The 24,370-nt window shown below is 55.5% G+C and overlaps 1 protein-coding gene across 1 annotated transcript; it reads left to right on the top strand.

The window, feature by feature from the left end:
- The first annotated feature begins 7,677 nt into the window (after positions 1-7,677).
- Positions 7,678-12,026, top strand: GDF7 (growth differentiation factor 7). The gene is made up of 2 exons (XM_004582855.2): positions 7,678-8,156; positions 10,634-12,026. The coding sequence occupies exons 1-2, from the start codon at positions 7,775-7,777 to the stop codon at positions 11,599-11,601; spliced, it is 1,350 nt and encodes a 449-aa protein (XP_004582912.2). The 5' UTR covers positions 7,678-7,774; the 3' UTR covers positions 11,602-12,026.
- The last annotated feature ends 12,344 nt before the right edge of the window (positions 12,027-24,370 follow it).

The following is a 24,370-nucleotide window of genomic DNA, read 5'->3' as shown; positions in this document are numbered from 1 at the left end:
CCTCCCCCCCCCCCATGGTGGATTCCTCCACCTTGTTGCTGTATTACAGTTCAAATTCAGCCAAGATTCTTTCATTGCAAACATATACCAAGCATAGAGTCCAGCATCTTATTGTCCAGGTAAATTAATCAGTTTCTTGGGGAGACCATCTCTGGTCTGAAGGCAGAGCTGGCAGAATATTATCCCAATCACTTTAAAGCCACAACATAACATCGACGACAATTTACAACATTATGGAATTAATTGGCATGGTATTGAGTAACCAATATGTTTAAAAAATGCAAGTTCTTAACCACATCCTGTGACTACTTCATTGACATTTCAATTTTAGTTTATATACTACCGGCTTCCATACACCTTAAAATGGCTATAGGGTACTATTCAGCTGTCTCATGTCTATTTTCATTTTAGTATTTAGCAGTTTATTGTGTTGAAGCATAATTTTGCTGGACTTGGCAGATTTTAGGATAGTCTAAACTGGGTTATAACTCTAACAAGGCACATGTCAACAATTGAGGTGCAGAACAGTTTTAGGAGGGGTGTGCAGAGAAATCTTCAATACCTTAATGAGGAGTAACTAATCTTTGTGTCCCACCTAGTGAGGTATGTGTGAGTCCACGCTGACCATTTCCTGTCTGGTTCTAAGCTTTCCTTGTTGTTCTCTGTCTATCTATTCTGATGTGTGTGTGTGTGTGTGTGTGTGTGTGTGTGTGTGTGTGCGTGTGTAACACAAGCTTCTAGCAGACATGTAGAGACCCACAAGGAAGCTCCACCCTAACTTATCTTGTCTTTAATATATGAAATGCCATGTGATCATGTCCAGTTTTCACTATTACAGCCATTTTTGCACAATTCCCTGTGATTTGTCTTTGTGCAAGCATATCTATAAATTCAATTTCTGCACGAACTCTTGAATCCAAGGATCTGCTGCTTTCAAATGTTGATGTGGGAGCCAGTGCAGTGGCACAGTAGGTGATGTCTTTGCCTGCAGCACTGGCATTCGATAGAGGCACCAGTTCAAGTCCTGGCTGCTCCGCTTCTGATCTATCTCCTTGCTTGCAGCCTGAAAAAGCATCAGAAGATGGCTCAGGGGCTTGGGCTCCTGTACTCACAAGGGAGACTTGGAGGAGACCCCTGCTCCTGGCTTCAGCTCAGCTCAGCTCTGGCATTGTGACCATTGCGGAGTGAACCAGCGGCTGAAGGATCTCTCTCTGACTCTCCTTCTCTGATAATCTGCCTTTCAAATAGTACAAACTTTAAAAATCTTTAAAAAGTGCTATCTCACTACACCTGCATTGATTTTCTGGTTGCTTCCCTTCCCAGGCCCCTTCCCCTCACAGTCTGGTGACTTTGACCCTGACTGGGTGTTTCCAGTAAACCTTCTGATTGTGTCCCCAAGGGGACAACCGTTTAGGTTAAAGTCCCATCACTCTTTATCCAAGCCACGGATGAGGTCTAGGCAGCCAGATGCCGGCCGAGCTGCTGTGCGGCATAAGCCATGTTATTTCAAGGTGGGTCGGCTGCCTGGGAGAAGGTGGGGGACACATGGGGTTGCCGTGGCCAGGGGCCTAGCCTCATGTGGAATGGAGGACCAGAGACACCCTCCCCCCAACTCACCTATCCCAGGCTCCTGGTCAGCCCAGCCACATGCCCCCACTACAGGAACCTCAAACTCGGGGCTGGCGGACACACCTTCTGCCCCTCCCACTGGCACCTGGTTCTGAGTCCTGGTTCTCCCAGCCTTTGGGTTCCTCGTCATTTTGTATCCAGAACAGAAACCCCAGCTCTTTGACCAAGATGGGAGGGCCCAATTTTCCAAACAGCACATCTTCTGTTCCTCAAGTTTTGTCTTTTGTGTCATGTGTCCACTGAGGTCTCCAAGAACAGCCAAGGGGCCCGAGCTCTAGAGTGCTCAGAATATAACCATCCTTTGGTTTCTGGGGGACACTGGCTCTGGGACTCCCTTTTGGTACCCAAATCCAGGGATGGTCAGGTCCTTGACACGAAATGACATGGTATTTGCATTTAACCACATAATCCTCCTACACACGTCAAGTAACCTGTAGATAATACCTAACACAATGTAAATGCATTGCGAGCAGTAGTTAAACCCTATTGTTTAGGAAATAGTGACAACAAAAATAGCAGGATCTGCCGAGTGTAGAAGTGGCTTCCCCTTCTCCCCATTATTATTTTCCACTGGTGGTTAGATGACTCCCAGGGTATAGTAACCTTGGTTATAAAGAACCAACAGGGCCTGGCATGATAGCCTAGTGGTTAAAGTCCTCACCTTGCGTGCGCTAGGATCCCATATGGTCGCTGGTTCTAATCCCAGTGGCCCGCTTCCCATTCCAGCTCCCTGCTTGTGGCCTGGGAAAGCAGTCGAGGATGGTCCAAAGCCTTGGGACCCTGCATCCGCGAAGGGAGACCCTGAAGAGCTCCTGACTCCTGGCTTTGGATTGGCTCAGCACCAGCCATTGTAGTCACTTGGTCCTCTCTGTCTCTCCTCCTCTCTGTATATCCGCCTTTCCAACAAAAATAAATCTAAAAAAAAAATAAAGAAAGAAAGAACCAACGGCACTATCTCACAATGGGTGAGTCCAAAGAGGAGAAATACAGACAAGACTGGAGGGACAGGTCACATTAACCAGCCCTCCAATTAAATTAGATAAGCCAGAACCCACCTGGCCAACAAGAAAAATGCCATTTGTTAAGCCAAGGGCTGTCACAATCTTTACTTGCTGTATTTCTTGTGCCTTCCTGTCCACTGCTGACAGGCATGCATCCTTGTCTGCACTGCTGAAGACACAGGATGATGGAGGATAACTAACTGCCTCTGGTTCTCAGAGCAGGTGCATTCCAAGGATGGCTTGGAAACTGGGTCCTTTGGTGTCTTCTTCCTGGCCCCAACGGAGACACGTGATCCTTGTATTATCCTCTCCTAGGTCACCTTACAGCCCCAGGAAGGCTTGTTCACCTACGAAGTCCTGGGAACTCATTCCTGAGTTCTTTCCCTAACTGTTCAGGTCTAATTCCAGCCAGCAAGTTCAGTCACACTGCAATGCTGTTACAAGTAGTGGCCAGCAGATGGCAGTGGCTCTCAGTGTTCCTCTGAAAAGCTTGCCCAACTCTTTCCCCTTCTTCTTGGCTAATTCCCCTTCCCGGTCCCATGGCCTGGGGTACAGGAGCAGGCCAGGTCCAGTGGCCTGGGGCCAGAGTTACAGCGACCCCATTGTGGATGCCACAGCTGTTGCTCGGGGCAACAGGGGCCCAGGACAGCCATGGGTTGAACATGGGAAATTCCTTGAGCCTGAGGAATCCCAGCTCAGGGCATGGCAGGGGGCCCACTGCAATCCTCCCAGCCCCACAGACAGGACCAGTACATCTTTGGTCCAGCCAGTGGGACTCCCACAGGCAGGGGCAGCTGTCCTGGCTCCCCTTGGGAGCCCTCACCCAGAGCCCTGTAGAGCCCTGTTCACTCTGCTACCCTCTTCACCTCTGAGACCATGGTGGGTCCAGATGGAGAAGTGACCCCTGGCTGGGTGCCCTCAGTGGACTGAAAGCCAGGCAGAGCAGACAGCGGGGAGGCAGGGTTGGCAGCCTCGGGCCTCTTGACTTTGTAGTGCAGTGGAGCCTCAGGGGCCCAGCAGCTGCAAAGTGGACAGTGTGGAGGCCGATCCTCACCCTGCCTCACCTCTAGGGTGCCCTAGGTAGAACCCAGCATCCCACAGGGGGAGCCCCGGCCCTGTATGGGCTGAGAGGCCAGGTGGCAGACGTGGCTTCCTGTGGGGTGGCAAGCAGGCCATCTCCAAGAGATCCTTGAGATCTGCTGTGAGCAGACATGGAGGGGGGGGCAGCAGGTGTCCAGCTGCGGCAAGGAGAGCCTGCGCAAGGCCTGAGTGAGGTTCACCAGGATGGCAGAGACACACCCTGCAAGAAAGGAATCGCTGAACAAGGCGGGCTCTATCAAATGCCACCCTGGGAGAGAGCACCCCAAACCCTCAGGGATACGAGCGCAGCCTAGGCAGAACTGGTCTGGACCCAGGCGGACCATGGTCTGGACCCAGGCGGGCCATGGTCTGGACCCAGGTGGGCCATGCAAGTCAGCCTGAGTGAGTCCCAGACTGCTTCTGGGTCCCAGGAGTGTGTGACCTGCATTGGGATTGTGGTATGCAGAGAAAGCCGCTGGAGTCACAGGAGAGGGCTGGACAGCCAAGTGTGGAGCCCCCCCTCACCTCTTCTCTCTTCCAGGAACACAGGTTCTGGGGGTTCAGGGGGCTGTCAGAGGGGTGGAGGACCCCAGTTGGATCATGGGGCCCTGGTGCGTTGAGTGCTGTTCCTTCCATCTGTGCCCCCCACAAGATGGAAGGATCCCCACGCTGTGGAACTCGGTTTCTGCATCTCCAGGCTGGGAGTGTCACCTCTCTCCTGATCAACCTTTGGACCAACAGTTCCCTGCACCCCAGGAAGGATGCACCCAAGCAGGACTGAGCTGTGCTGGACAGCAGGCCAGCAAGAGCCACCTGCTCCCAGGAGGGCTTGAGCTGCACGGAGCAAGGGGTAGTGAGCTCCTGGTGTCACCTGCCCCGTTTTCACTGCAGACAGCGGATGCTCAGCCACAACCCTCAGGAAGTCCTGGGCAGGGCTCCTGGCAGCCTGGGTCATGGGCAGGCCCTGCTGCTGGTCGGAGAGACTGCATGCCAGGACAGGTGGTGTGAGCTCCATGCTGGCAGCAGTGGCAGAAAGCAGTCCTCTGGGAGCATGTCTCATTTCCCCTGGGGCCTGGAAGTTCACTTCTCTGCCGAGTGAGGGGGTAGGTGTTTGGCCAGGCTGTTGGAAGAATTCACACTGGGGTACTTGGAGACTTAGCTAGGGCTCCCTACTACAGCTTCCCACTAGTGCAAACCCTGGGGGTAGCAGGTGATAGTTCAAGTAGTTGGGTGCCTGGTCACCCACATAAAGACCTCGGCTGAGTTCCCAGCTCTCTGCCTCAGTCCAGCAGACCCTGGTCATTGCAGCCATTTGGGGGAACAATCCAGGAAGATGGGAGCCCTCGATCTCTCCTGTCTCCTTCTTCTCTAATAAATACAAATAAAAAATCGAAGTAATCATGGTTTTTTATGTTAGTTTTCTCAGAGGTCCAGAGGCAAGGCAGACGCCAGAACCAGGACAGGGACGCGCGTGCTTCCCCTGGCACCCGCATCTCTCGAGATAGCCAGTTGGCGATGCAGGCTTTGCCGCTCAGCCGGGGACTCTGGATAAACTGCTGAGTTTCTTGGAGACTCAACTTTCCTTGCCTATAAAATGGGAATGATGCCTCCTCTGTACTGGCCAGGGTAGTTACAACAGATTGGCCCCCCCAAGGGCTGACACCGCCTCCTCCTGGTACTTAAGGGTTAAGACAGGGACCCCGACACAGCGCCAGCAGCCGTCCTTCCTGGGCTTGGCCCCAGTGTGTACTCTGCAGGTCAAAAAGCCCCCAGGCCTGATTCCCCCACTTTTTTCGGAGTCACCTGACAGCACACTGGGTGGACTGTTCGCCATCTCTTCTGCCCACAGAAATGCGCTGTGTGTGTGTCCTGGGAGAGCAGCTGGTAGTGTTGACACAAACGAAGGAATTAAGGACTGGATGAAGCAACTAAAGAACAAATGCCCTTCCATTACAGGTGCCAAGGGACAGGTAGGGGAGGGACTGGCTGGGCACGCCCAGCTGGTGGACAGTGGCTCCAGCAACCATCCACTCCCAGCACTGTTCCAGAGCTTCCCGTACACAAGCAACCTCTCTGGACCACTGGGCACAGGGGGAGCCCAGGGAGCTTCCGCTGCACCAGCCTGCTCTCTGGGCCGCTAGCCACAGGTGAGGACATTCAGTCTTAGCGTAGCAGGGTGGTGGACAGCAGGAGCCCCGGAAGGGACGCCACCCCGGTCACTCATCCCTCCACTGTCCAGGCTGTCTTGTAACCCACGCCTGTCGCCTGCTGTGCCAAACCGCGCTCATACCTACTGTTTCTCCCGCAGGTACAGCTGCGGAAACTCAAATCCAGACAAAGGTAGAGGTCCCAAGTGCCACCTAGAGCCAGGCGCGAGTGGCTGCAGCGCAAAAGGGGTGAGCGAGACTATGGAAGGTCACTAGGGCGACAAGACGCGTGCCAGCCGGCCTGCGGGGATTCCTGCAGACGCCAGCACCAGGACAGGGACGCGCGTGACCAAAGCATTGCGCCACACGCCTCAAACTCTGTGCCAACGGCAGGGCGGGCTAAGGCTGTGGGCTCAATCTGGCACACCACGGCCACGCCCCCGGGGCGCCCGCCCTGAGCACCCGGAGCCCCTGGGGTCGCAGGCTGCAGCCTGGCCAGGGATCAGTCCTTAGCATCCCTGCCTCTCTCACCTTTCTCCTGCGCGCACTGGACCCTCCCTAGGGTCAGCCTGACTTCTCCTTCCAGCCCCAAACCTCTCCCAGGACTGAGCGGTCCGCAGCTCAGTTCGCAGCTACCGACTGGGAGGGCGCCGCATTCCAGCAGGGGTCCCCAAATGCTAGACCTTAAGGAGGATTTCGCTAGGGACTATGTGGCGGTGCCCCCGGGGACTCAGGGCCCAGGTGTTTCCCTCCACGCCCTTGCCAGCTCCCACAGCTCCTCCTTCCCGCTCTGTGGGTCAGCGCGCCAGGATCCCACGGCTCTGGATCCGGGGCGTCCGGTTACACTGACCCCTCTCAAAGAACTCACGATAGCTCCAGGGACAGCTCCAGGGTCTAGATCCGCACGCGTTTATCCCACTTAAGGGCCCTCCTCCAGGGTGCGCGTAATGTCCGCGCGTGGACTCTAGAACCGAGGCGCGGGTGTCCAAGATGATCAGACATCGACCTGACTCCCGCCCCCTCCCTCGGCCCTGCACATCCTGGCTCCCACGCCACCCCACGACTCGGCACCCAATGGGGGCCGCGAACGCGCGCCGAGGCCTCACCCCCGCGGGGCCTCCAGTTCACCGCGCTGCGCACGCACTGCTTGCCGGCTCTGGGAGAAACGAGTCCGGGGGCGCCACCTGGGGGCTTCAGCCATTGCAGAGCGTAAGGGCATCGGGTGGCTGCGAGTGGGCGCTCCGAGGGCGGGCAGGAGGACTCCACCTGCGGCCGCGGTCGAACACGGAGCTCCAGTGTGAGGCAGTCCTCTGGTCACCTCAGGGCTGCTGGCGCTGTGGCCGATATCCTCGAAGAGTTTGGTCCCGGCTGTAGCGCAAATTCCACGTCCACGCTTTCCTCCCAGACGGCCGGACCTTCTTCCAGTTTCTCGCCCGCCCGGCCTCGCTTGCGAGTCCCCTCCCCTGCCGTGGTCGCGCGGGGAGCGGCCTTGGGGGCGCCCCTCGCTCCCCCGGCGGCCTCTCGGGGCGCGCCGGCCACGGGCTCGCGGCGTGAGCGGCCTTTCCACGGCCCCACCTCGGGCGTCCCCAGCCCCCCGCGGGGCCGGGGCGTCCCCACCAGGGAGTGGGCTGGCAGCCGGGCGCCCGCGGGCGTGGGGACGGGGGGCGCACGGGGAGGCGGCTCGCGCCCTGGGCTCGCCTGAGGCCCGCGGAGGGGGCGCGGCGCTGCCCAGAGAGCCTTCAGCAGGGGGCGCTGCTCCAGGCGCCGGGCGGGGGTGGGGTGGGAGAAGAAGGGAGGGGGGGGCCGCGGCTCGCCGCGCACACTTCCCCCATTATTAAACACTATGTTCAAAAGGCGCCGGGGGACTTCCCGGAGCCACGGAGCCCGCGCCGCCCGGCCGCCCGGCCCTCGGAGCCCATGGACCTGAGCGCCGCCGCCGCGCTGTGCCTCTGGCTGCTGAGCGCCTGCCGCCCTCGCGACGGGCTCGAAGCGGCTGCTGTGCTGCGGGCGGCGGGGGCAGGGCCGGCCCGGAGCCCGCGGGGTGGCGGCGGAGGCGGGCGGACCCTCGGCCCGGCTGCGGGCGCCTCGGCCGTCCCGGGCGCCGCGGTGCCCGGGGCCCGCGTTGCGCGCCGCGCCGCCGGCTCTAACTTCAGGAACGGCTCGGTGGTGCCGCACCACTTCATGATGTCGCTCTACCGGAGCCTGGCAGGGAAGGCTCAGGCCGGAGTGGCCGCCGCCTCCGTCTCGGGCCACAGCCGCGCCGACACCATCACCGGCTTTGCAGACCGGGCCATCCAAGGTACTTAATGAACTCTTGCCCCGCGCCAGCCCATCCCGTCGGGTCCTGGGCTAAGACCAGCATTCCCGGAGCCGGGCTCCGACTGCATCCCATTCAGGACCGCAGTCCCCGCCGTCCCTAGCCTCAGTGGTTAGCAAAGCACCTCGCTGCGGCCAGCGCCCCCGGACTGGACCTGCCGCGCCTGGACTGTGGCGCGCGGGGAGAGCGCGGCGTCTTACACCCGCCCCGGCTCCCGAAGGCTAAGCGAATCCCTTGCCCGGCCCCGGTGGCCAGCGGGTCCCCGCTTTCTCTTGTGGGAGGATCTGGAGTTGCCCAGGGCCCAGAGCTCTCAGAGAAGAGGGGCAGGAGTGGGAACTTTGGAGGGTCGCGCTGAGAAAGTGATCAGCCGCACTGATAGTGACGGGGGCTGCTTCCTTGAAGTTCCCAGACTCTGATGTGGGGGTCACATCAATTAGGGGTAGCCCAGGGCAATCGGGCAGAGGCCAGCGTCTGGCTGGATGGCTAGGAGAATCTGGTGGCATCAGTAGGTATGAGGGGCCCTGCTCAGCAGGCTGCGGCTGGGTAGGTACGGCTGGTTTGTGGAGGTATGCAGGCTGCTGTTCCTGCCCTGGGCCCCTGGGAGAGCCCGAGGCGCAGGCCCCGTGTGTGGGCAGGCTTGGACGGTGGGGAGAGACCCTGCCGCTCTGGGCCCTCCAAAGGTAGGACATGGGTGAGGCCGCATGATGTTTGCTGTGTGTCATCTGGATTTTATTAATTTCCATTGAAGCCATTATAGCGAACAGATAGGGAAATTTTAACTAATTTCAGGAGGAAATGCAAGTAATTTCGGCCTTAATTCTGTCCAGCCAGCGACCCAGCAGGGAAGACGGGAGGGAAAGAAAGGCACATCCAGCTGGAAATAAGCGCTGGGGGTCTGAAACAGACTGCATGGCGGGCCACGAACCGCCTGCACATCTCGGGTTCCAGCCCTGGAAGGCTGCAGGGGGCATGCCTAGACCAAACTGTCCGCCCTGTCACCACCGCATTGGTGATGCCGCCTCATCTTGAAATTCTGGGCCCAAACGAGCCCATGGTTCCCCTAGGCCTGCTAAGCATTCTCCCAGGGTCTGACACTCGCTGGGATGCTCGCTGGGAAGGCCTGGTCGTGGCGCACAGGGTCCCTCAAGGCCTTAGCCCCAGGCTGCCATCCCAGCTCCCAGCTGCAAGCCAAGGGGGTGTGTGGCGTCCCAGATAAGGCATCTCCTTTGGGGGAGTGGGTCTCTCCAGGTTGCAGGGGTACTAAGGCCTATGCCGGGGAGCCCCACCTGCCTGGCAGAGCTGGGGAGCCCACCTCTCCTTTCTGCCTCTGTGGATGGATGCAGTGACCACTGGTGGGGCAGCGAGAGGTTCAGGCGCTTCAGGGTTGCTGCCAAGGAAGGAGGTAGTGAGTCCTGGGAGAAGCCAGGGGCAGGGAGTGCTGCTGAGCCTCACCCTGGGCGCCAGTGGCTGCACCCAGACCTGGAACCCCAGGCACGGGGTTTCCTCCAAGAGCCAATCCCCTGCTGGTGGTGGTGCGGGTGGGGGGGAGTCTGAAATCTTTCGAGTTTGGGGAAAAACGAAACCATATGATCTCCTTCAAAGGGAGTTCCTTATCTGTTGTTTGGTGGAATTTTAGCTTTATCCCCCTCAGGAGCCCCCAAAGGGGGAAAAACATGCCTCCTGGTCAGAAATAAAAATCCAAGCCCCAGAAAAGTCACAACGGAGCGAAGGCCCCTGGAGGCGGGACCCCCGTTGCACTCCAAGCAGCACTGCCTGGAGCCCTGGGAGCTGTGTGGGCTGCACGAGCCTGGGGTGCTCCCTTGCGACCAGCGGTGCTCATGGCTGAGAACGTGCAGGAGCCCGGCCCCCATCTGGGCCTCCGCTCCCCCAGGGCTCACTGGAGGGTCCCTACAACCTAGTGCGTGGATGTCCTTCCTTGTGGACACTCACAGGGCCCGGTGCTTGGCAGGGAAGGTGAGGCCGGGGTCGTGGAGGTGGGGGCAGGCAGGCAGCAGAGGAGCAAAGAGCTGTCGGGCCTCGAGCCTTCTCGCTTAGCACAGCCCAGACTGGGCAAGTGAACTTAGTGCCGCGCGGGACCTCAGCCAGGGGCGCGCGACTCCGGATGCCCGTGCCTGCTGGAGGCCCTCTGACTCCATCTCGGCAAACCCAAGGCTAGCAGGCAAGAGCCGTGGCCTAAAGTCGTGGTCCCAGGTGCAGAGTGAACCTGTGGTCCCGCGGCCAGGGCGATTTGTGGATGTCTGGTTGTCTCGTTGGCGAGACGTCTGACAACCTGAGCTCCGGGGCAGGCTGCGGCTATCTCGCGGAGACAGACACCAGGCCTTATTCCGGCTAAGCGCGCACGCAGCTGGGCCATTTGTCCCAAGAGGCTCCACTGTGGGGGAGTGCGGACTTCGCTCTCATGCTTTTTTTTTTTCTCTGTCTCCGCCGGTCCCTTGCAGACGACTCGGCAGCCGAGAGCGGCCAGAGCTTCGTGTTTGACGTGTCCAGCCTTCCCAACGCCGACGAGGTGGTGGGCGCCGAGTTGCGGGTGCTGCGCCGCGAGTCCCTGGAGCCCGGGCACAGCATCGCGACTCGGCCGCCGCCACTGCTGCTGCTGTCCACGTGCCCGGGCGCCACCCGCGCCCCGCGCCTGCTGCACTCGCGGACCGCAGAGCCCCTGGACCGAGCGCGCTGGGAGGTGTTCGACGTGGGCGACGCCGTGCGGGACCACCACCGGGAAGCGCGAGCCACCCGCGCCTTCTGTCTCCTCTTGCACGCCGTGGCGGGTCCGGGAAAGAGCCCGCTCGCCGTGCGGCTGCTGGGCTTCGGCTGGCGCAGCGGCGGAGGCGCAGCGGCCGAGGAGGAACGAGCCTTGCTGGTCGTCTCCTCCCGCACACAGAGGAAGGAGAGCCTGTTCCGGGAGATCCGCGCCCAGGCCCGAGCGCTCGGGGCCTCTTTGGCCGCGGAGCCGCCGCCGGACCCGGGACCCGGCGCCGGGTCATCCAGGGTGGTTCTGGGTGGTCGCAGGCGACGGCGGACGGCGCTGACCGGGACGCGCGGACCGCAGGGCAGCGGCGGGGGCGCGGGCCGGGGCCACGGGCGCAGGGGCAGGAGCCGCTGTAGCCGGAAGCCGCTGCATGTCGACTTCAAGGAGCTGGGCTGGGACGACTGGATCATCGCACCGCTGGACTACGAGGCGTACCACTGCGAGGGCGTTTGCGACTTCCCGCTGCGCTCGCACCTGGAGCCCACCAACCACGCCATCATTCAGACGTTGCTCAACTCCATGGCGCCCGAGGCGGCGCCGGCCTCCTGCTGCGTGCCCGCACGCCTCAGCCCCATTAGCATCTTGTACATCGACGCCGCCAACAACGTGGTCTACAAACAATACGAAGACATGGTGGTGGAGGCATGCGGCTGCAGGTAGCGTGCGGGTCGCCGACGGGGCAGCCGCGCTGCTGAGGACACCCGCTGGAGAGCGGATCGGGCCGGGCCGGTGGCCCCCAGTGGGCATCGGACCCTGGCCCCCCGCACCAACCGCTTGGAGGAGCGCACGCGTTCGCACTGACACACACTCGCTCACGCACTTGCGGTGGACCGCGCCTGGCGGCCTAAGGAGAGCTGGTCCGCAGCTGCCAGAAGGCGCGGCCACGCATGTTTTTCCGAACGGATCTCCGTTGCACCCAGAGTCCCATTTTGGGGAGAGGAAGGTGTTGGTGTGGATGTGGCAGTCACAGGCACTAAATCGGGTAGAAACGGGTTAGGTAGGGGAGCTCCAGGGTGGGTGCACGAGAGGGGCACGCAATTGCGTTTTTGTTTGTGGTGGGGCGTGGAGTGGCGGAGTTCTACCCGGGGCTTGTGAGGGATGTAGGGATGTGCGGTGGCATGGACGCGTGTGTTTGGGAAGGAAGCCCTGAGGACTACATTTTTTTTCCCCTTTGAACTTTCGGCGGTAGACTTTCTGTCTGAAAGGATGGGTTCGGAACTTCAAAAGTACCTGCCACCGTCCGCCCCCCCTCCCCTTAAAAAATCGATTCCAATTGGGAATGAGCTGGAATGGAAGGGGTACTTTTTCTTTTAGGAAGGAAGTGGAAATGGAGGGCTTTCTAAGGACTTGCGCTGGGGGTGAGGTGGTCACTGCCAAGCAGAAGCTCTCCAGCTGGTCAGGGACAGGTGGTTCTGTGGGGGAAGAGGGCAAAGGCTGGGAATGGGGAGGGGAGGGCACTGTCGCCTCTCCTTAGAGACCCGCCCCAGCAGGGGGCCGCAGGCTGGGCTTGGGGGAGGGGAGTTAGGCCCAGCCCCCACCGAGTGGCGTGCTGGCGCTCAGCGATCTAGTCGGCCTAGGCTTTCACAGGCGTTGGCTGCAGTGCCATAGTGCGTTGTTTTTTTTTTTCGGTCAGGATGAGCGCCACCCAAGAATGCTTATGGATAGACGTTTGAGTCTATCAAACCCATATTCCAGACCTTCGGAGCAGGAGCAAAGCTTGCTTGCTGGCACTTCAGGCTCAGCCTTGGAGTGGGGAGTAGGGACGCCTGTACTCCCCCTCGCTCCCCGCGTGTTTCCCCCACAGTTTTACAGGTGGTGGGATTTTTCTGGCCGTGCAGTGCTGTATTTGATTGGCAATGCTGGGATCCCTTTGTGGCCCTCTGTGAGTGGCTGGGAGAGGCACCTGTTCTGCCTTGCACACCGGTCTTTGAGCACCGTGCTGGGTACTTCCTTTTAATGCTTTGCTGGGCTTTCTCCCCAGGCATCTTTCAGTAGGGTTAGTCCTACTTTGTCCTGGCTGCTGAGATCCAGGAACTTTTATACGCATTTTAGTTCTTAGTGATGACACTTTGGAGCGAGACCAGAGACTTACATGTAGCCAGTTTGTTTAAGCACCCCTCTTGAGTCCCTTCTTATCCATGAAATTATATACAGTTATTTTAAAAAGTCTCCCTCTTGAGGTGTGAATTTATAGGCCAGTAGCTATAAATAACGAGAATATGAAAAGGTGTCTAAAGGCTAAATTTAAAAAAAAAGTGACCACTTGGTACAGTTTTATCTTATTCCAATGAGTTGGGCAAAGAGGTGATTCCCAAATTAGAGGTCTGCTATTTTTCTTCTGGCTAAAGGGCAATTTATAAGAGTGATTGCTCTTGTACTTGGCCATAATGAATAATTTGAAAGATGACAACAAAATATTAAAAATAATGCAGCCTCAGAATGTTCCAAAGAGGAAGTGAATAAAAACTGCAGCTCGATGTGATTTTGAAGAAATTCTAGCGGATCTCCTATCCTGGGGCAAAAGATCATTTTGATACTTTATTAGCAACTAGGGAAAGCAAATTTGAGGACGAAGAGAGGTCATGATTTTAGCCCCTGTATTTTACAAATGCAGGAAAAAAAAATCCCCTTGCTCTGGCACTTCATGGTGGCATTCATGATGCTCCAGGATGTAGGAAGTGGGCTTGAGGCCAGGCTGCACCGGGCTCGGGCTCGTTCCCTGGCTGGCCCTGAGGCTTTTGGCATGTCTGTGGTCCGCTGAACCAAGGCATTGCTTGGCACTTCCCAGTGTTGGAGCTGGTGGGGCCAACAGAGGCTGGGGTGCCCCACTCTAGCTCTGCCCCACTCTCTGGCCTTGGATCCGATTCACCAAGTGAACAGGTGAAACTCACCCAGCTGTTCAGGAAGGCATTGTGTTGGCATGCTTGGTCTCCTGCGGCACTCCCTGGGCTGCAGGCAGTGGAGTATGGGTCTGGGCCGTCCAACGCGAGCCTGGCAGTCCCCCACCGGAATGTCCAGTCCCTGCTGATGGCAGACAGGCAAGCATCATGTGTGGCGTGATCAAGTGAAGCTGGCCACCCCTGTCTGAGGTCACCAAGGCATACCTACTGAAGCACATAGGTTTTTCCATTTTGCTGGGAGCACTGAGTTGAGACCAACCGAACCAATATTTCCTGTGAGTGAATGGGGTTTGGCATCCCTGCTTGGGGAGCTTGGGGCAGGCCAGTTGGGGCCCTAGGGGTCAGCTACTGGGTCTGCCAGACACCAAGATAGCCTGGGCAGCCCCTCCAGGAAGCCAGGGTTCTGGGGTCCCTGTATTGGCAGAAGGGCGTTGCCATGACTCCCAGGGACCACCTGGTGGAACTCTAGCTTCTTGTACTGCTGCTCTGGGTCTTCCACAGGAGGTGATGTTGTTGTCTTAGCTCAGGGGGCTCATTTATGGTCTCCCCTTTCACCAAGCTTTCTTGGCATCTTACCTAAAGTGCCTTGGGTGCGGATTGTGTATGAGTGCAGTGGAGGCCCACAGACTGTGTTCCTGGTCACGAGAGGTGATGGGAAGAGACACCCCCGCAGATGGAAGGAGTGTCATTCCCATCCTACCTGTTCTTTTCCTGGCAGCGAGAATTCTGACGCGCAGCAGAAAATAACCAGGGACTACACACTGATTGTCCTGCTGCAGCAGAAACACACACTGAATTCTTTCCAAAAGCAGAGTGTGTGTGCAAAACAAGCCCATGCTCCAAGTCTGCTCCTGCAGAAAAGCCAGGGGAAGGAGGAGAGAGGGCTGCAGCTGGCTCGGGCCTGTGGGGAGCCCTGCAGGTTCCCATGAGAGCATGGCCTCTCGGGGGTGTGGGCCTCTGCTTAGCTGGAAAGCAGGGCCCTCTCACTGGGCCCTGGGCCAGGGGGCCTGCAGCAGGGTGGGCGGGAAGGTCACGACTTTCCAAGCAGCACTCCTGAGCAGGAGCTAAGGGCCTTCATTTGCCCCTCAGGGAGCATCTGGATTGAGGAAGGAAGAGAGCAAGGGCTGAGCTGACACAGCCCCTCGCAGCCAGTTACAAACCCCGGGGGAGTGCATGGACAGCAACGCTGTGCCTGCCTGCGTGGGCTGCTGTGTCTGTGCCTCCTGCTGGCTTCTACCTGCCCCCCTTCTGCCTGCCCCCCGAGAATGCCTCCCTTTCCAGCCCAGCTGGCCCCAGGCCCATCTGGAGGGAGGTCGTGCCAGTGTGCTGGGCTGCACAGGATGGCCTGAGAAAAGTCATGGGCAGTTACCTCCTTGCTGCCACTTTGAGGTCTGCCCTTCACAAATGAAGACCCAAGGGCTTTAGGGTTCTCCTCTGCCAAGTTCAAAGGCAGAGTAAATGGGCCTGTTGCTAGCCCAGCCCCAGAGCCCCAGCTCTTAGTGTTACAGCTCTTGGCACGGATGTGTATGTGTCCCTCTTATCCCTGGGCTCGTTGGTGCATCTGGGGCAAGGCAAGATCAGGACTGGGAGCAGGGGTTGAGGCTTGGCCCACCCAAGCCAAGAGCTGTGCTGTCTCTGGTGCAGGGGCACTGGCAAGGCAGCTGGAGGGTACTAAATAGAGCCACATGTGGATTGAACCTGAGCTGGGAGAAGTTGCCACCTGCCGCAGTGCTTCTATAGGGGTGACAGAGAAAGAGCAGGCTGGGCCTTGCTGGCAACCACACAAGGACCTGGGGAGGAATCAGAAACCCGACCAAGAAGAGAAGCATGTCTATCCCAAGGAGGACTGCTCTGTTAGGTCCCCATCAAGTCCTCACTTCCATACCCTGCCTATCCCAGCTTGCCACGGGCAGGGCAGTGGGAGCTGAGTTTTCTTCCTCCTTTTGTGCTGTTCTGAACTTTGACCCCTCCCCAGATGGGCACAGATAGGCCAGGCAAAATAGGGCTGCAGGTGAGGAGAGCCTGTTCCTTCCCAGAGGGGCCCTGCTTCTGTGTGAGGAGTCCCCTATGCAGACCAAGGCTGCAGGGAGAAGGCAGGGGTGGGATTTGGCCAGGCAGCGATGGGGTGGGGGCGTTTTTTGTCAATGGCGGCAGGCACAGATGTGCACCTGGGTTGGCAGGGATGGGGTTGAGGACCGAGGTCACAGACAACTCAGGCCTGTGTCCAGCAGTGGCCTGAGCCTCCTGGGGCACGTGGCTGCAGAATGGAGCCTGCCTCTGGGTCCAAGACTGCTCCTGGCTAAGTCTTGCTCGTAAAAGCGCTGCTGAGTCAGGAGGAAAGCCAAGGCTTCCAAACACACAGGCCACAGAACTGTGCCTTGAGGGGCTGCTGGCCACCCTCGCCAAAAGTGGGAGGAGGAGTTCGGTGGAGGTGAGTCTGGGAAGCGGTGACCAGGTGTGTCAGGGCCTTGCTTTGTCTGCAACTTGGGTGCTGAGTGACAGCTGCTGCCTCCGGCTTGTTCCTTTACAGCCAATTTTTCAGTGTGAGGGCCTGTGAGAGTGACAGCCAGCTTTCTGTTTAGCAAATGACATGGCAGCATGGACAGAAAGTAAGTTCCAGGAGAAGCAGGCTTGCTGGCTGGGAGATGCGAGAGTGTTCCCAGCCAGAAACACACACTCCCATAGGGGACTTTCCCTGGCATTCTCTGCTCCAGCTACATCATGGATTAAATGTGAGCATCCTTGGAGGGATTTTACTTCGGCGTTTCACTGTGCAGAGTCATGCAAGCAGCTTGTCTATTCTTTGACTAAGAATCATAATTGGGTCACTTTCAGTTTTCAAGCCAGAAGTACTGTACCCACCCCCAAAGCAAAGTTAACACTTTGGGGGGTGGGCAATAATTAGCACACCGACTACAGCAAAAGACAGTGGGGAGTCTGAAAAGTTTGGGAAGTTTTTTTGTTTTTTTCTCTACTTGAGTAGAGCGACCGCCCCTCTCCCAGTTGGGCTCCGGTGCTAGCTTGGGACATGCTACCTAAGGCAGGCCCTGAGTGACCAGCAACCTTCTGCATGCATTGAGTAGCCTATGGCTGAAGAGGCAGATTTATTCTGATTCCAATACTGTGATTTTAAGAAAATGGCCAAACTCAAACTGATGGTAATGCCGTCAAGGTTCAATTACACGCCATTCCCTCTGTGACTCAAGACAAAATTATCTGGGGGTGGGCGAGGAAAGAAGGTGCTTTCATTTTGCTACAACACCCACTGCTTCTAAGTTGGCCGGGGGTGGGGGTGCAGGAGGGCGAGGCAAGGGGATGGAGGAGGGAGAGAGAGAGGTTTTAACTCATTTAATGCAGCCTGAAATCCTCTTTGTGATCTTCCAGCTCAGACTTGGCCAGGGCAGAGCTCTGGAGCAGGCAGGCTGCAGACCGGGCCTTTCGGCTGCCCAGCCAGCAGGGAACCCTTCAAGGGCAGGTATAAGTCCACGTGTATAATATGTATTCTGAAATTTACATAGATTGTACATATTGAAATGTAAATGACCTGTAAAACAGCAATTTTTTTTTACTATTATATAGCAGAATATATTTGTTAAACAGGCTGGTATACTCCTCATTAATCATTTTAATATTTTGTACAGATAAGTTGATTAAATATTTTATGCATAAGATGACTCACGACTGGTCTTTGGAGATGAATGTTTTGGCTTGGTCTAGTCCTGTTGTCCCTCAGCTGAGTGCCACCGTCAGCCATCATGGCATTAGAAATGTACGCCCTGAGAGGGGAGCTGGCTTTTCCATCCTGAAGCCCCAAGGCTCTCAGACATGAGCTGTGGAGGAGGGGACTCAGGCCTGGAGCTGCTGCCTCCTGGGTCATGGTGACAGGCACAAAGTTATGTAGGCCGCTGCATGCAGATCCGGGCTGTGTGAAGTCACTGCGCAAGAAGGAAAAGATCCAGCCTGAGGGCAAAGAAGCTGAGGCCCTACACAGTGGGAGACAATGGATCATTTTGGCCAAAGCACTGTAACTGCTCTGGAGTGGGCGTTGTCCTTCTGAAGCCTCTTGGAGGCTCCTTTCACACAGACCAGAAAGTGGGAGAGCCCATCTCTGAAGGCCGGTCCTGTGGTGGAGCCCTGCTGGAGCAATTTCTCCTGCAAGGCCAATGGCATGTTCCCCACCACAAAGTCCACCTGGCACCTTTATGACATGTGCAGAGACAACCCCGCTCAGTGACAATGTGCCTGAGGTTTTACTGCATCTCCCCAGGATGGCCAGGGCTGACCACAGGGGCCTCCATGGCTTTCCTAACTCTCACACCCGATTTTCCTACAGATGCAGAGAAAGTGGTTCCATCTCTTCCTAAGTTTTCTGAGAGAGGATGTGAGGCAGAGCAGTAGCTATGGGGAAGTACAGTCAAACCTCTGTAGAGTGATGGTGGCATGGGTCCCCTGGAAACCCAGCGTTCCCGTGTCTCTGTTAGCCCAAATCTCTGGCTCTGTGTCTATGGTGAATGCCATGTCATGAAACTTATGCTTTCTGCTCCTAAACTTTATTCCTGTTTAATGAAGGGGTCTGTTAGGAAGAAAAATAGTGTTCCCTTTTCAACTTCATTGGCACATCAAATAGCAGCAAATGGTGTCATTTTGGTGACCCTTAATGGAAAAGCATGACATCACGCTTTGTTGGCAATCATCTTCAGTCAGTTCTTCATTTTCTCATTTCTCAGTCTCTGTTGGATCTAGTCCAGCATTCTATGCTGAGAGGATTACATAGTCAGTGGAGAAGGGGGAGCTACAGGGAGTCAGGGATGGCATTCAAAACTTTACCCCATTTTCCAGACACTGATGCGAGCAAGCATGCAGTGGCTGATGCTGAAAGGAGAACACATCTGTCACACTTCCTTGCTGGCCTTGGAAAGTCCAGGTCTGCCCCTGGTGCTTGCTCTTCTTCAAGCAGGCCGAGGCTATGATACTTCTAGGCTCTGTTCTCGGAGGCAGTGCTCCTGTACCCTGGGAAGTCTACACTCAGCCGCTTGGAGGGGACAGCGATCTGGCGAGAACCCCGTCTACTGTGACGTGTCGCCAGTGCTCTGGCTGCCGCTGGTGGGGCTGTGGGTGTCTGCGGGGTTCTAATGACCTGCAGGTGTGCAGCCCTAAAGCAGTGGCCAGTAGGAGGAAGCCCAGATGTTCTGCAGAGCCTGAGCAGGGTGGATTTGCAGAGGCGGAATGCTAGTCCCTCTGTGAGGGAAGGCGACCGTGCAGGTGCACCCGCATCTCCTGGCGGTAATGGATGTCCAGTCACAGGGCCACATTCTCAGTTCAGGCAAGAGGAATGTTCCTGTAGACTTCCTCAGCAAGGAAATCCATCCCACCACGGAGAGGTCAGCACAGGCCCTTTTAGCCAGAGTGCTGGAGGAATGCAATTCAAAATGAGAAACTCTGCTGTCCCCAAGCACCGTCACGTGCATTGTTGCATAAAATTCCCACTTGGGGTGCTGCATGAGGTTAGCGCTCCACAAATAATAAACCACATATTTGGTAGTTGCTAATACCCAAACCCCAGAGGCTTGCTAATCTGGATGAATGGAACTAACAGTTGTAGCCATACCAGATGAGATGAATGGGTCACGGGGTACAGTGGCCTTGCTTCGAGGCAATCCTCTGGTGCCAGAGCCAGCAGTCAATCAATGCCCTTGACTCTGTGGCTCAGGCAAGAAGAATTCTACTAAGGAAAAGTGCAAAGGGTAAAAGAGTGTGTGTCCATGGCCATGCTTCCGTGGACATAGCCGGTCTGAGGAAGTGGTGGAATTGTGATCCTTTGATAGTTTGATGATGTGGATTGCTTGCCTTGATTCAGGCAATTGTACTTACAGATGGATCCATGAAGCAGGCCAGTTCCCCTAACCCCGGGAGTCACAAAGTCACAAAATTTTCATGTGATGGCCAGGAAGAGGAGCAGACTGGCTTAGCAGAATTCCTGCAGAGACACGGCCAGGTGGTCACGGCAGCTTGTAGGAAGGGAGGGAGGGGCTGCTGTGGGGACCAGTTGTTTGTGTGGGGGGGTGAGGTTGAGTCTGGGCACTGACAACGCTGGAGCAGGAATTCCCAAGGACTGTTGGTGCAGAGGAGGGAAGAAGTTGCCACATGCTGGGTGAGCACCCCTGGCTCTGAAATAGCTAGAGGGGACAAGAGCAAGAGCAACTCAGCACTCCCTCCCGGCATGCACCTCTCCTCCCATCAAGCCCTACCTGATGCAGCTTTCTCCTCTGAAAACTGTTCCTGTTGCAATCATCTTTAAGCTGCTCAGTTGTTACCAGCTGTCCTTGGCCAGCCAGTTGGGTCCTCGTGTATCCTTCCTGCCTTTGCTAGTCCTGGTTCTGGCTGGGCTTGCCCACTGTGGCCTCCAGGAGGCAGCATGGTGCAGCACAGAGAAGGGATGAAGTGAAGCTCTGGAGTAGATTGCCAGTAGCCATGAGATCTCTGGCTTTTTCCTTTGCTGCTCAGTGATAACCTGTGGAATGGGGATAGTGAGCATCCCCCAGGTTGGGGAGAAGGTTGTGACACTGATGGTGCAAGCATCTTCTTGATTCTTTCTTCTTTGTTCCAAACTCACCAAGTTCTGTCGTGGGAAAGCGTTCTCTTCCACGCTACCCAGGAGCTTACTGTGCCCAGAACTGTGGCAATGCAGAGTGTCTTCTGACCTCAGCCCTGTCACCTGGAGGCTCTCATGGTATCAAGCATGGCGACACCAGCCTTCTCTGGCAGTGCCCATGTCCTGTAGCCACTCTGCTGTTGCAGCAGTGTGACCACTTACCTACCTTTCTGTGGGTCCAATTAGAAGCCTCAGTCTGCTTGGAAAGCAAATAGAACACTGAGAAACGCTTTTCTGCCCTCAGCACTCTGGCAGGGGGGTTCTATTGCAAGCCTCCAAGACAATGTTTACAAAGCACGCTTTGTCCCAGACTTTGACCTCTCCTTGTGCTCTCCCCGAAAGGGAGGGAGCAGGCCCAGTGGTCCCTTGCTCTTGTCTCTTGCAAGAGAAGGCTCAAACCAGCTGAGAAATGCCATTGCTCCCCATATCTCTTTGAAGTGAACTCCACAGGTAGCCTGGGTTGGCAGGCAGAAGGCAAAGCCAAGTATGCGAGTGCTGACTGCCCAAGAGAAGGAAATGCCAGTCTGCAAGGAGCAAGTTACAGGCTGGGGAAAACCATGCAGAAACAAGCTCCTGCACAGCACCAGAGAGAATGGATGGTAATGGCAACACAAGTTTGCTATCCCTTTCCTTTAGGTACTATTCCACAGAGCATCCACTGTAAGCCAGGCAGGATGCTATTTATCTCCAGCGAAAACAAAGCAAAAGCCCATGCAAAAATCCACACAACAGAGGCAGGTACTGATACCCAGCTTGGCAGAGGAAGCTACTTAGTGGTTGCTCTTTACTTCTTGCCTGCACCTCTAGTTGGCCCTTCTTTTGTCCTTCACTTTCCAGCCCTCGTTCAGGCCATGCTTGTCCTCTGAGGCCCGCAGGAGGAGCCAAGGAAGGAGAGCAATGAGGGTGTATTTAAAATTTTTAGAAACTCAGAAACCATTGCAAACTTCTAAGTACAAAAAACATGATTTTCCTGTGAACCACTTGGGCGTCACCTGATCTGAAGGTCCATTGCCCCCAGCTGCTCTGGTAGTTTCTGAACAAACAGGTGTATCCAACTTACTCACAGCAGCATCACTGAAATCAGAACACTGATGTTGGTGTTTTGCCCTAAGCTCATCTTCAGACTCCATTCAGCTACTCCAGTGGCCCCAATGACTTCTTCTGTAGCAAAGACATTCCAATCCAGCAGCAGACTTGTGTTGTTTCTCCAGTCTCCTCTAACGGGGTGTCACACTAAGTAGGAGGAAGGGAAATCTAGCCTTTGCAGGTCGCTGGCTCACCCAGGGTTGGAGTGAAGTAGACGGTGGTGGGAAGGGTTGTTGGTGGTGGGTGGGAAGTGCTGGTGGAGGAGGTTCTGGGTAGGAGGGGTTGTTGTTGGTGGTGCTGGGTGGAGGGGTTGGTGGTGGTGGTACTGGGTGGAGGGGTTGTTGGATGCTGGCAGATTCAGGTGTGAAGTCCCTTGAGGCTCAGGATGCTGTCCTTGGAGATTCGCATGGCCCAGAAAGACCATGGGCCTGGGTCAAGGCCCCAACTTTCCTTTGCCAGTTGCACTAGAGAACTCTGTAAGAAGTTCAATGTTTGACAGAGATGGGCCATGTTGCTGAATGAGACAGACAGGTAGAACTGCTTTTGGAAAATGGATTTTATCCACTGTTTGTCCATTATAGTCTTTTGTAGCTCCTAATGAAATAAATGAACTTTAGACTTCTGAAATCCAATTTTTCCCTCTATAAAAGATGCCACGAGAATGTGCATTTTTACTTTTTTTTTTTTTTTTTTTTTTTTTTTTTTTTTTTTTTAGCAAGGATTATTATCTGTATTGGAAAGGCAGATTGAGAGAAAGATCTTCCATCCGCTGGTTTACTCTGCAAGTGGCTGCAATAGCTGGAGCTGAGCTGATCAGAAGTCAGGAGCCAGGAGCTTCTTCCAGATCTGCCATGTTGGGTGCAGGGTCCTAAGGACTTGGGCCATCCTCTACTGCTTTCCAAGGCCACAAGCAGGGAGCTGGGTGGGAAGTGAAGTAGCCGGGACACGAACTGGTGCCCATATGGGATCCTGGCATGTGCAAGTAGAGGATTTTAAGCATTTGAACCACTGTTCCAGGATCACCTTTTCACTTTTGCAGATTGTCTGGAGCCTGACTTAGAGACCTGCTCAAATTATATCCCCCTTTTCCCATCTCACATGCCCCTGTTCAAACATGCAGAGACTGGGCAAGATAAGGCATGAGGGCTGAGAAAATATTTATTTTAAAAATCATATGGTGGCTCAGATGATTAACAGGAATCTTTGTTAGAAAAACAAAAATAAGATAGTTTCATGTGAACAGATTTTTGAATTACTGAGTAAAGTAGAGTAACACTATTTGAATAATAGATCTAGTGGCCCCTAGAGGCCCACGTGTAGGAGATTTGATTCCCAAAGTCTTCTGTCAGTAGCTAATGGACTAAGGGTGGACACTTGATCTAATTATGGCTTATTTATAATTTGTTATTATTCTAATTTAGGTCACTGGGGTGTGCCCTTGGAAGGGGCAGATACGAGGGTTGGCCGTAAGGCTGAGTGGGGCCTCGTGGCTCTCTATTTCCTGGCTCACTGCAGGTGATCTTCCCTCTGGACGCGTTCCGCCTCTAGTGTCCACATTAGATACCAGACCAATGAGGCTACCACAAGTGAGAACAAACCTTTTTAAGTTAGCTGCTCTCAGGTGTTTTGGTTAAGGCAATAAGAGAGCTGACTCATACAATGTCTAAGAGAAAAGGTGGGCGTGTTACTCTCAGGACTTGCCTGTAGGCTTGGATGGAGCACTGCTGAGCAGCTCCTGTGTGCAAGGTGCTCTGAGCTGAGAATCTCCTGGCTTCTAACATCACATCTCCAGAACATCTCACACAGATGCCGGGAAGGACTTTGCATGCTGCCCAGAGCCTGGGCCTGTCTCTCTACTGGCTCTGGCTCTCAGGCTGACAGCATTCCTTGTCTAGAGCACTGCTTTTCTCCTCAGGGAAGACTGTTCTGATGTGGAAGCCATGGCAAAGGGCGATAACTCATTCAACACTGAGGAGTTGCTGGCATATGAGGATGGAATCTTTCATTAGGGGCTTTAGGTTTTGAGAAGGAGGCCAACATCTCATGGCTCTTAGGATGATAAGTCCATGAGGGACCTCCTCTCAGAGAACATGGAATGTTTCTGATCAAGCATCAGCTTGATCATGGCCAGTGGAATTCACTGATTCCTGAGGTCTTGGGATTCAGTCACTGTGGGGAAGGTAACTGTACTGTCAGCCCACCTAGACAACACGCTGCGTCTCTCTAGACCTCGGGGTGGACTGAAATGAATTCACATAACAGATATGGCTAATGCAGAGACAGAGAATTAATCTAAGGTAATGTTTCACTACTCAGCAATTAATATAAAATACCCTTTCAAGAATTATTTACTTTTCGGAAGAAAAGGATCACAGAGTCAGTAAGAATGCTATCCTCCTTGGCCAGCACACACTCGGCTCCCTGCTGGTCTTGACAGAGTTTTACTGTAAGAAATTATGGGCGGAGAACTGCATGGTGGCACGCACGGCCTGAGTCGGGAGCAGCCAGTGCAAGAACAGAAGCCTGCAGGGAGCTTACAGCCTGCCAGGTTGAAGCTCAGCACAGAGCCTTCAGTCTGTTCCATGATAGGAAACATAGTTGGGATCCTTCGGTAACTCTTTGTATTCTAGAGAGTTGAGCAAAATTATGTCTGGCAAACTTTATTCTATGCCTAACGTGGGTAGATCAGGCAGTCACTGCAATGAGCTCTGCCGAGCTGTGCAGCTGGTCTGAGCTGATCATCTTTTGTCCTTAGTGGAGACCGAGGGCCACTGCAGCATCTGCCCCTGCT

This window comes from Ochotona princeps, chromosome 8 (genome assembly GCF_030435755.1).
Source record: "Ochotona princeps isolate mOchPri1 chromosome 8, mOchPri1.hap1, whole genome shotgun sequence".
In the NCBI taxonomy this organism is placed as follows: domain Eukaryota; kingdom Metazoa; phylum Chordata; class Mammalia; order Lagomorpha; family Ochotonidae; genus Ochotona; species Ochotona princeps.
The sequence above is the reverse complement of the archived record's forward strand: the minus strand, read 5'-3'. Positions and strand labels throughout refer to the sequence as shown.

Coding starts and splice junctions, on each gene's coding strand:
- GDF7 (XM_004582855.2), top strand. CDS start 7,775: ATGGACCTGAGCGCCGCCGCCGCGCTGTGCCTCTGGCTGCTGAGCGCC. Junction 8,157..10,633: donor TGCAGACCGGGCCATCCAAG/GTACTTAATGAA, acceptor GGTCCCTTGCAG/ACGACTCGGCAGCCGAGAGC.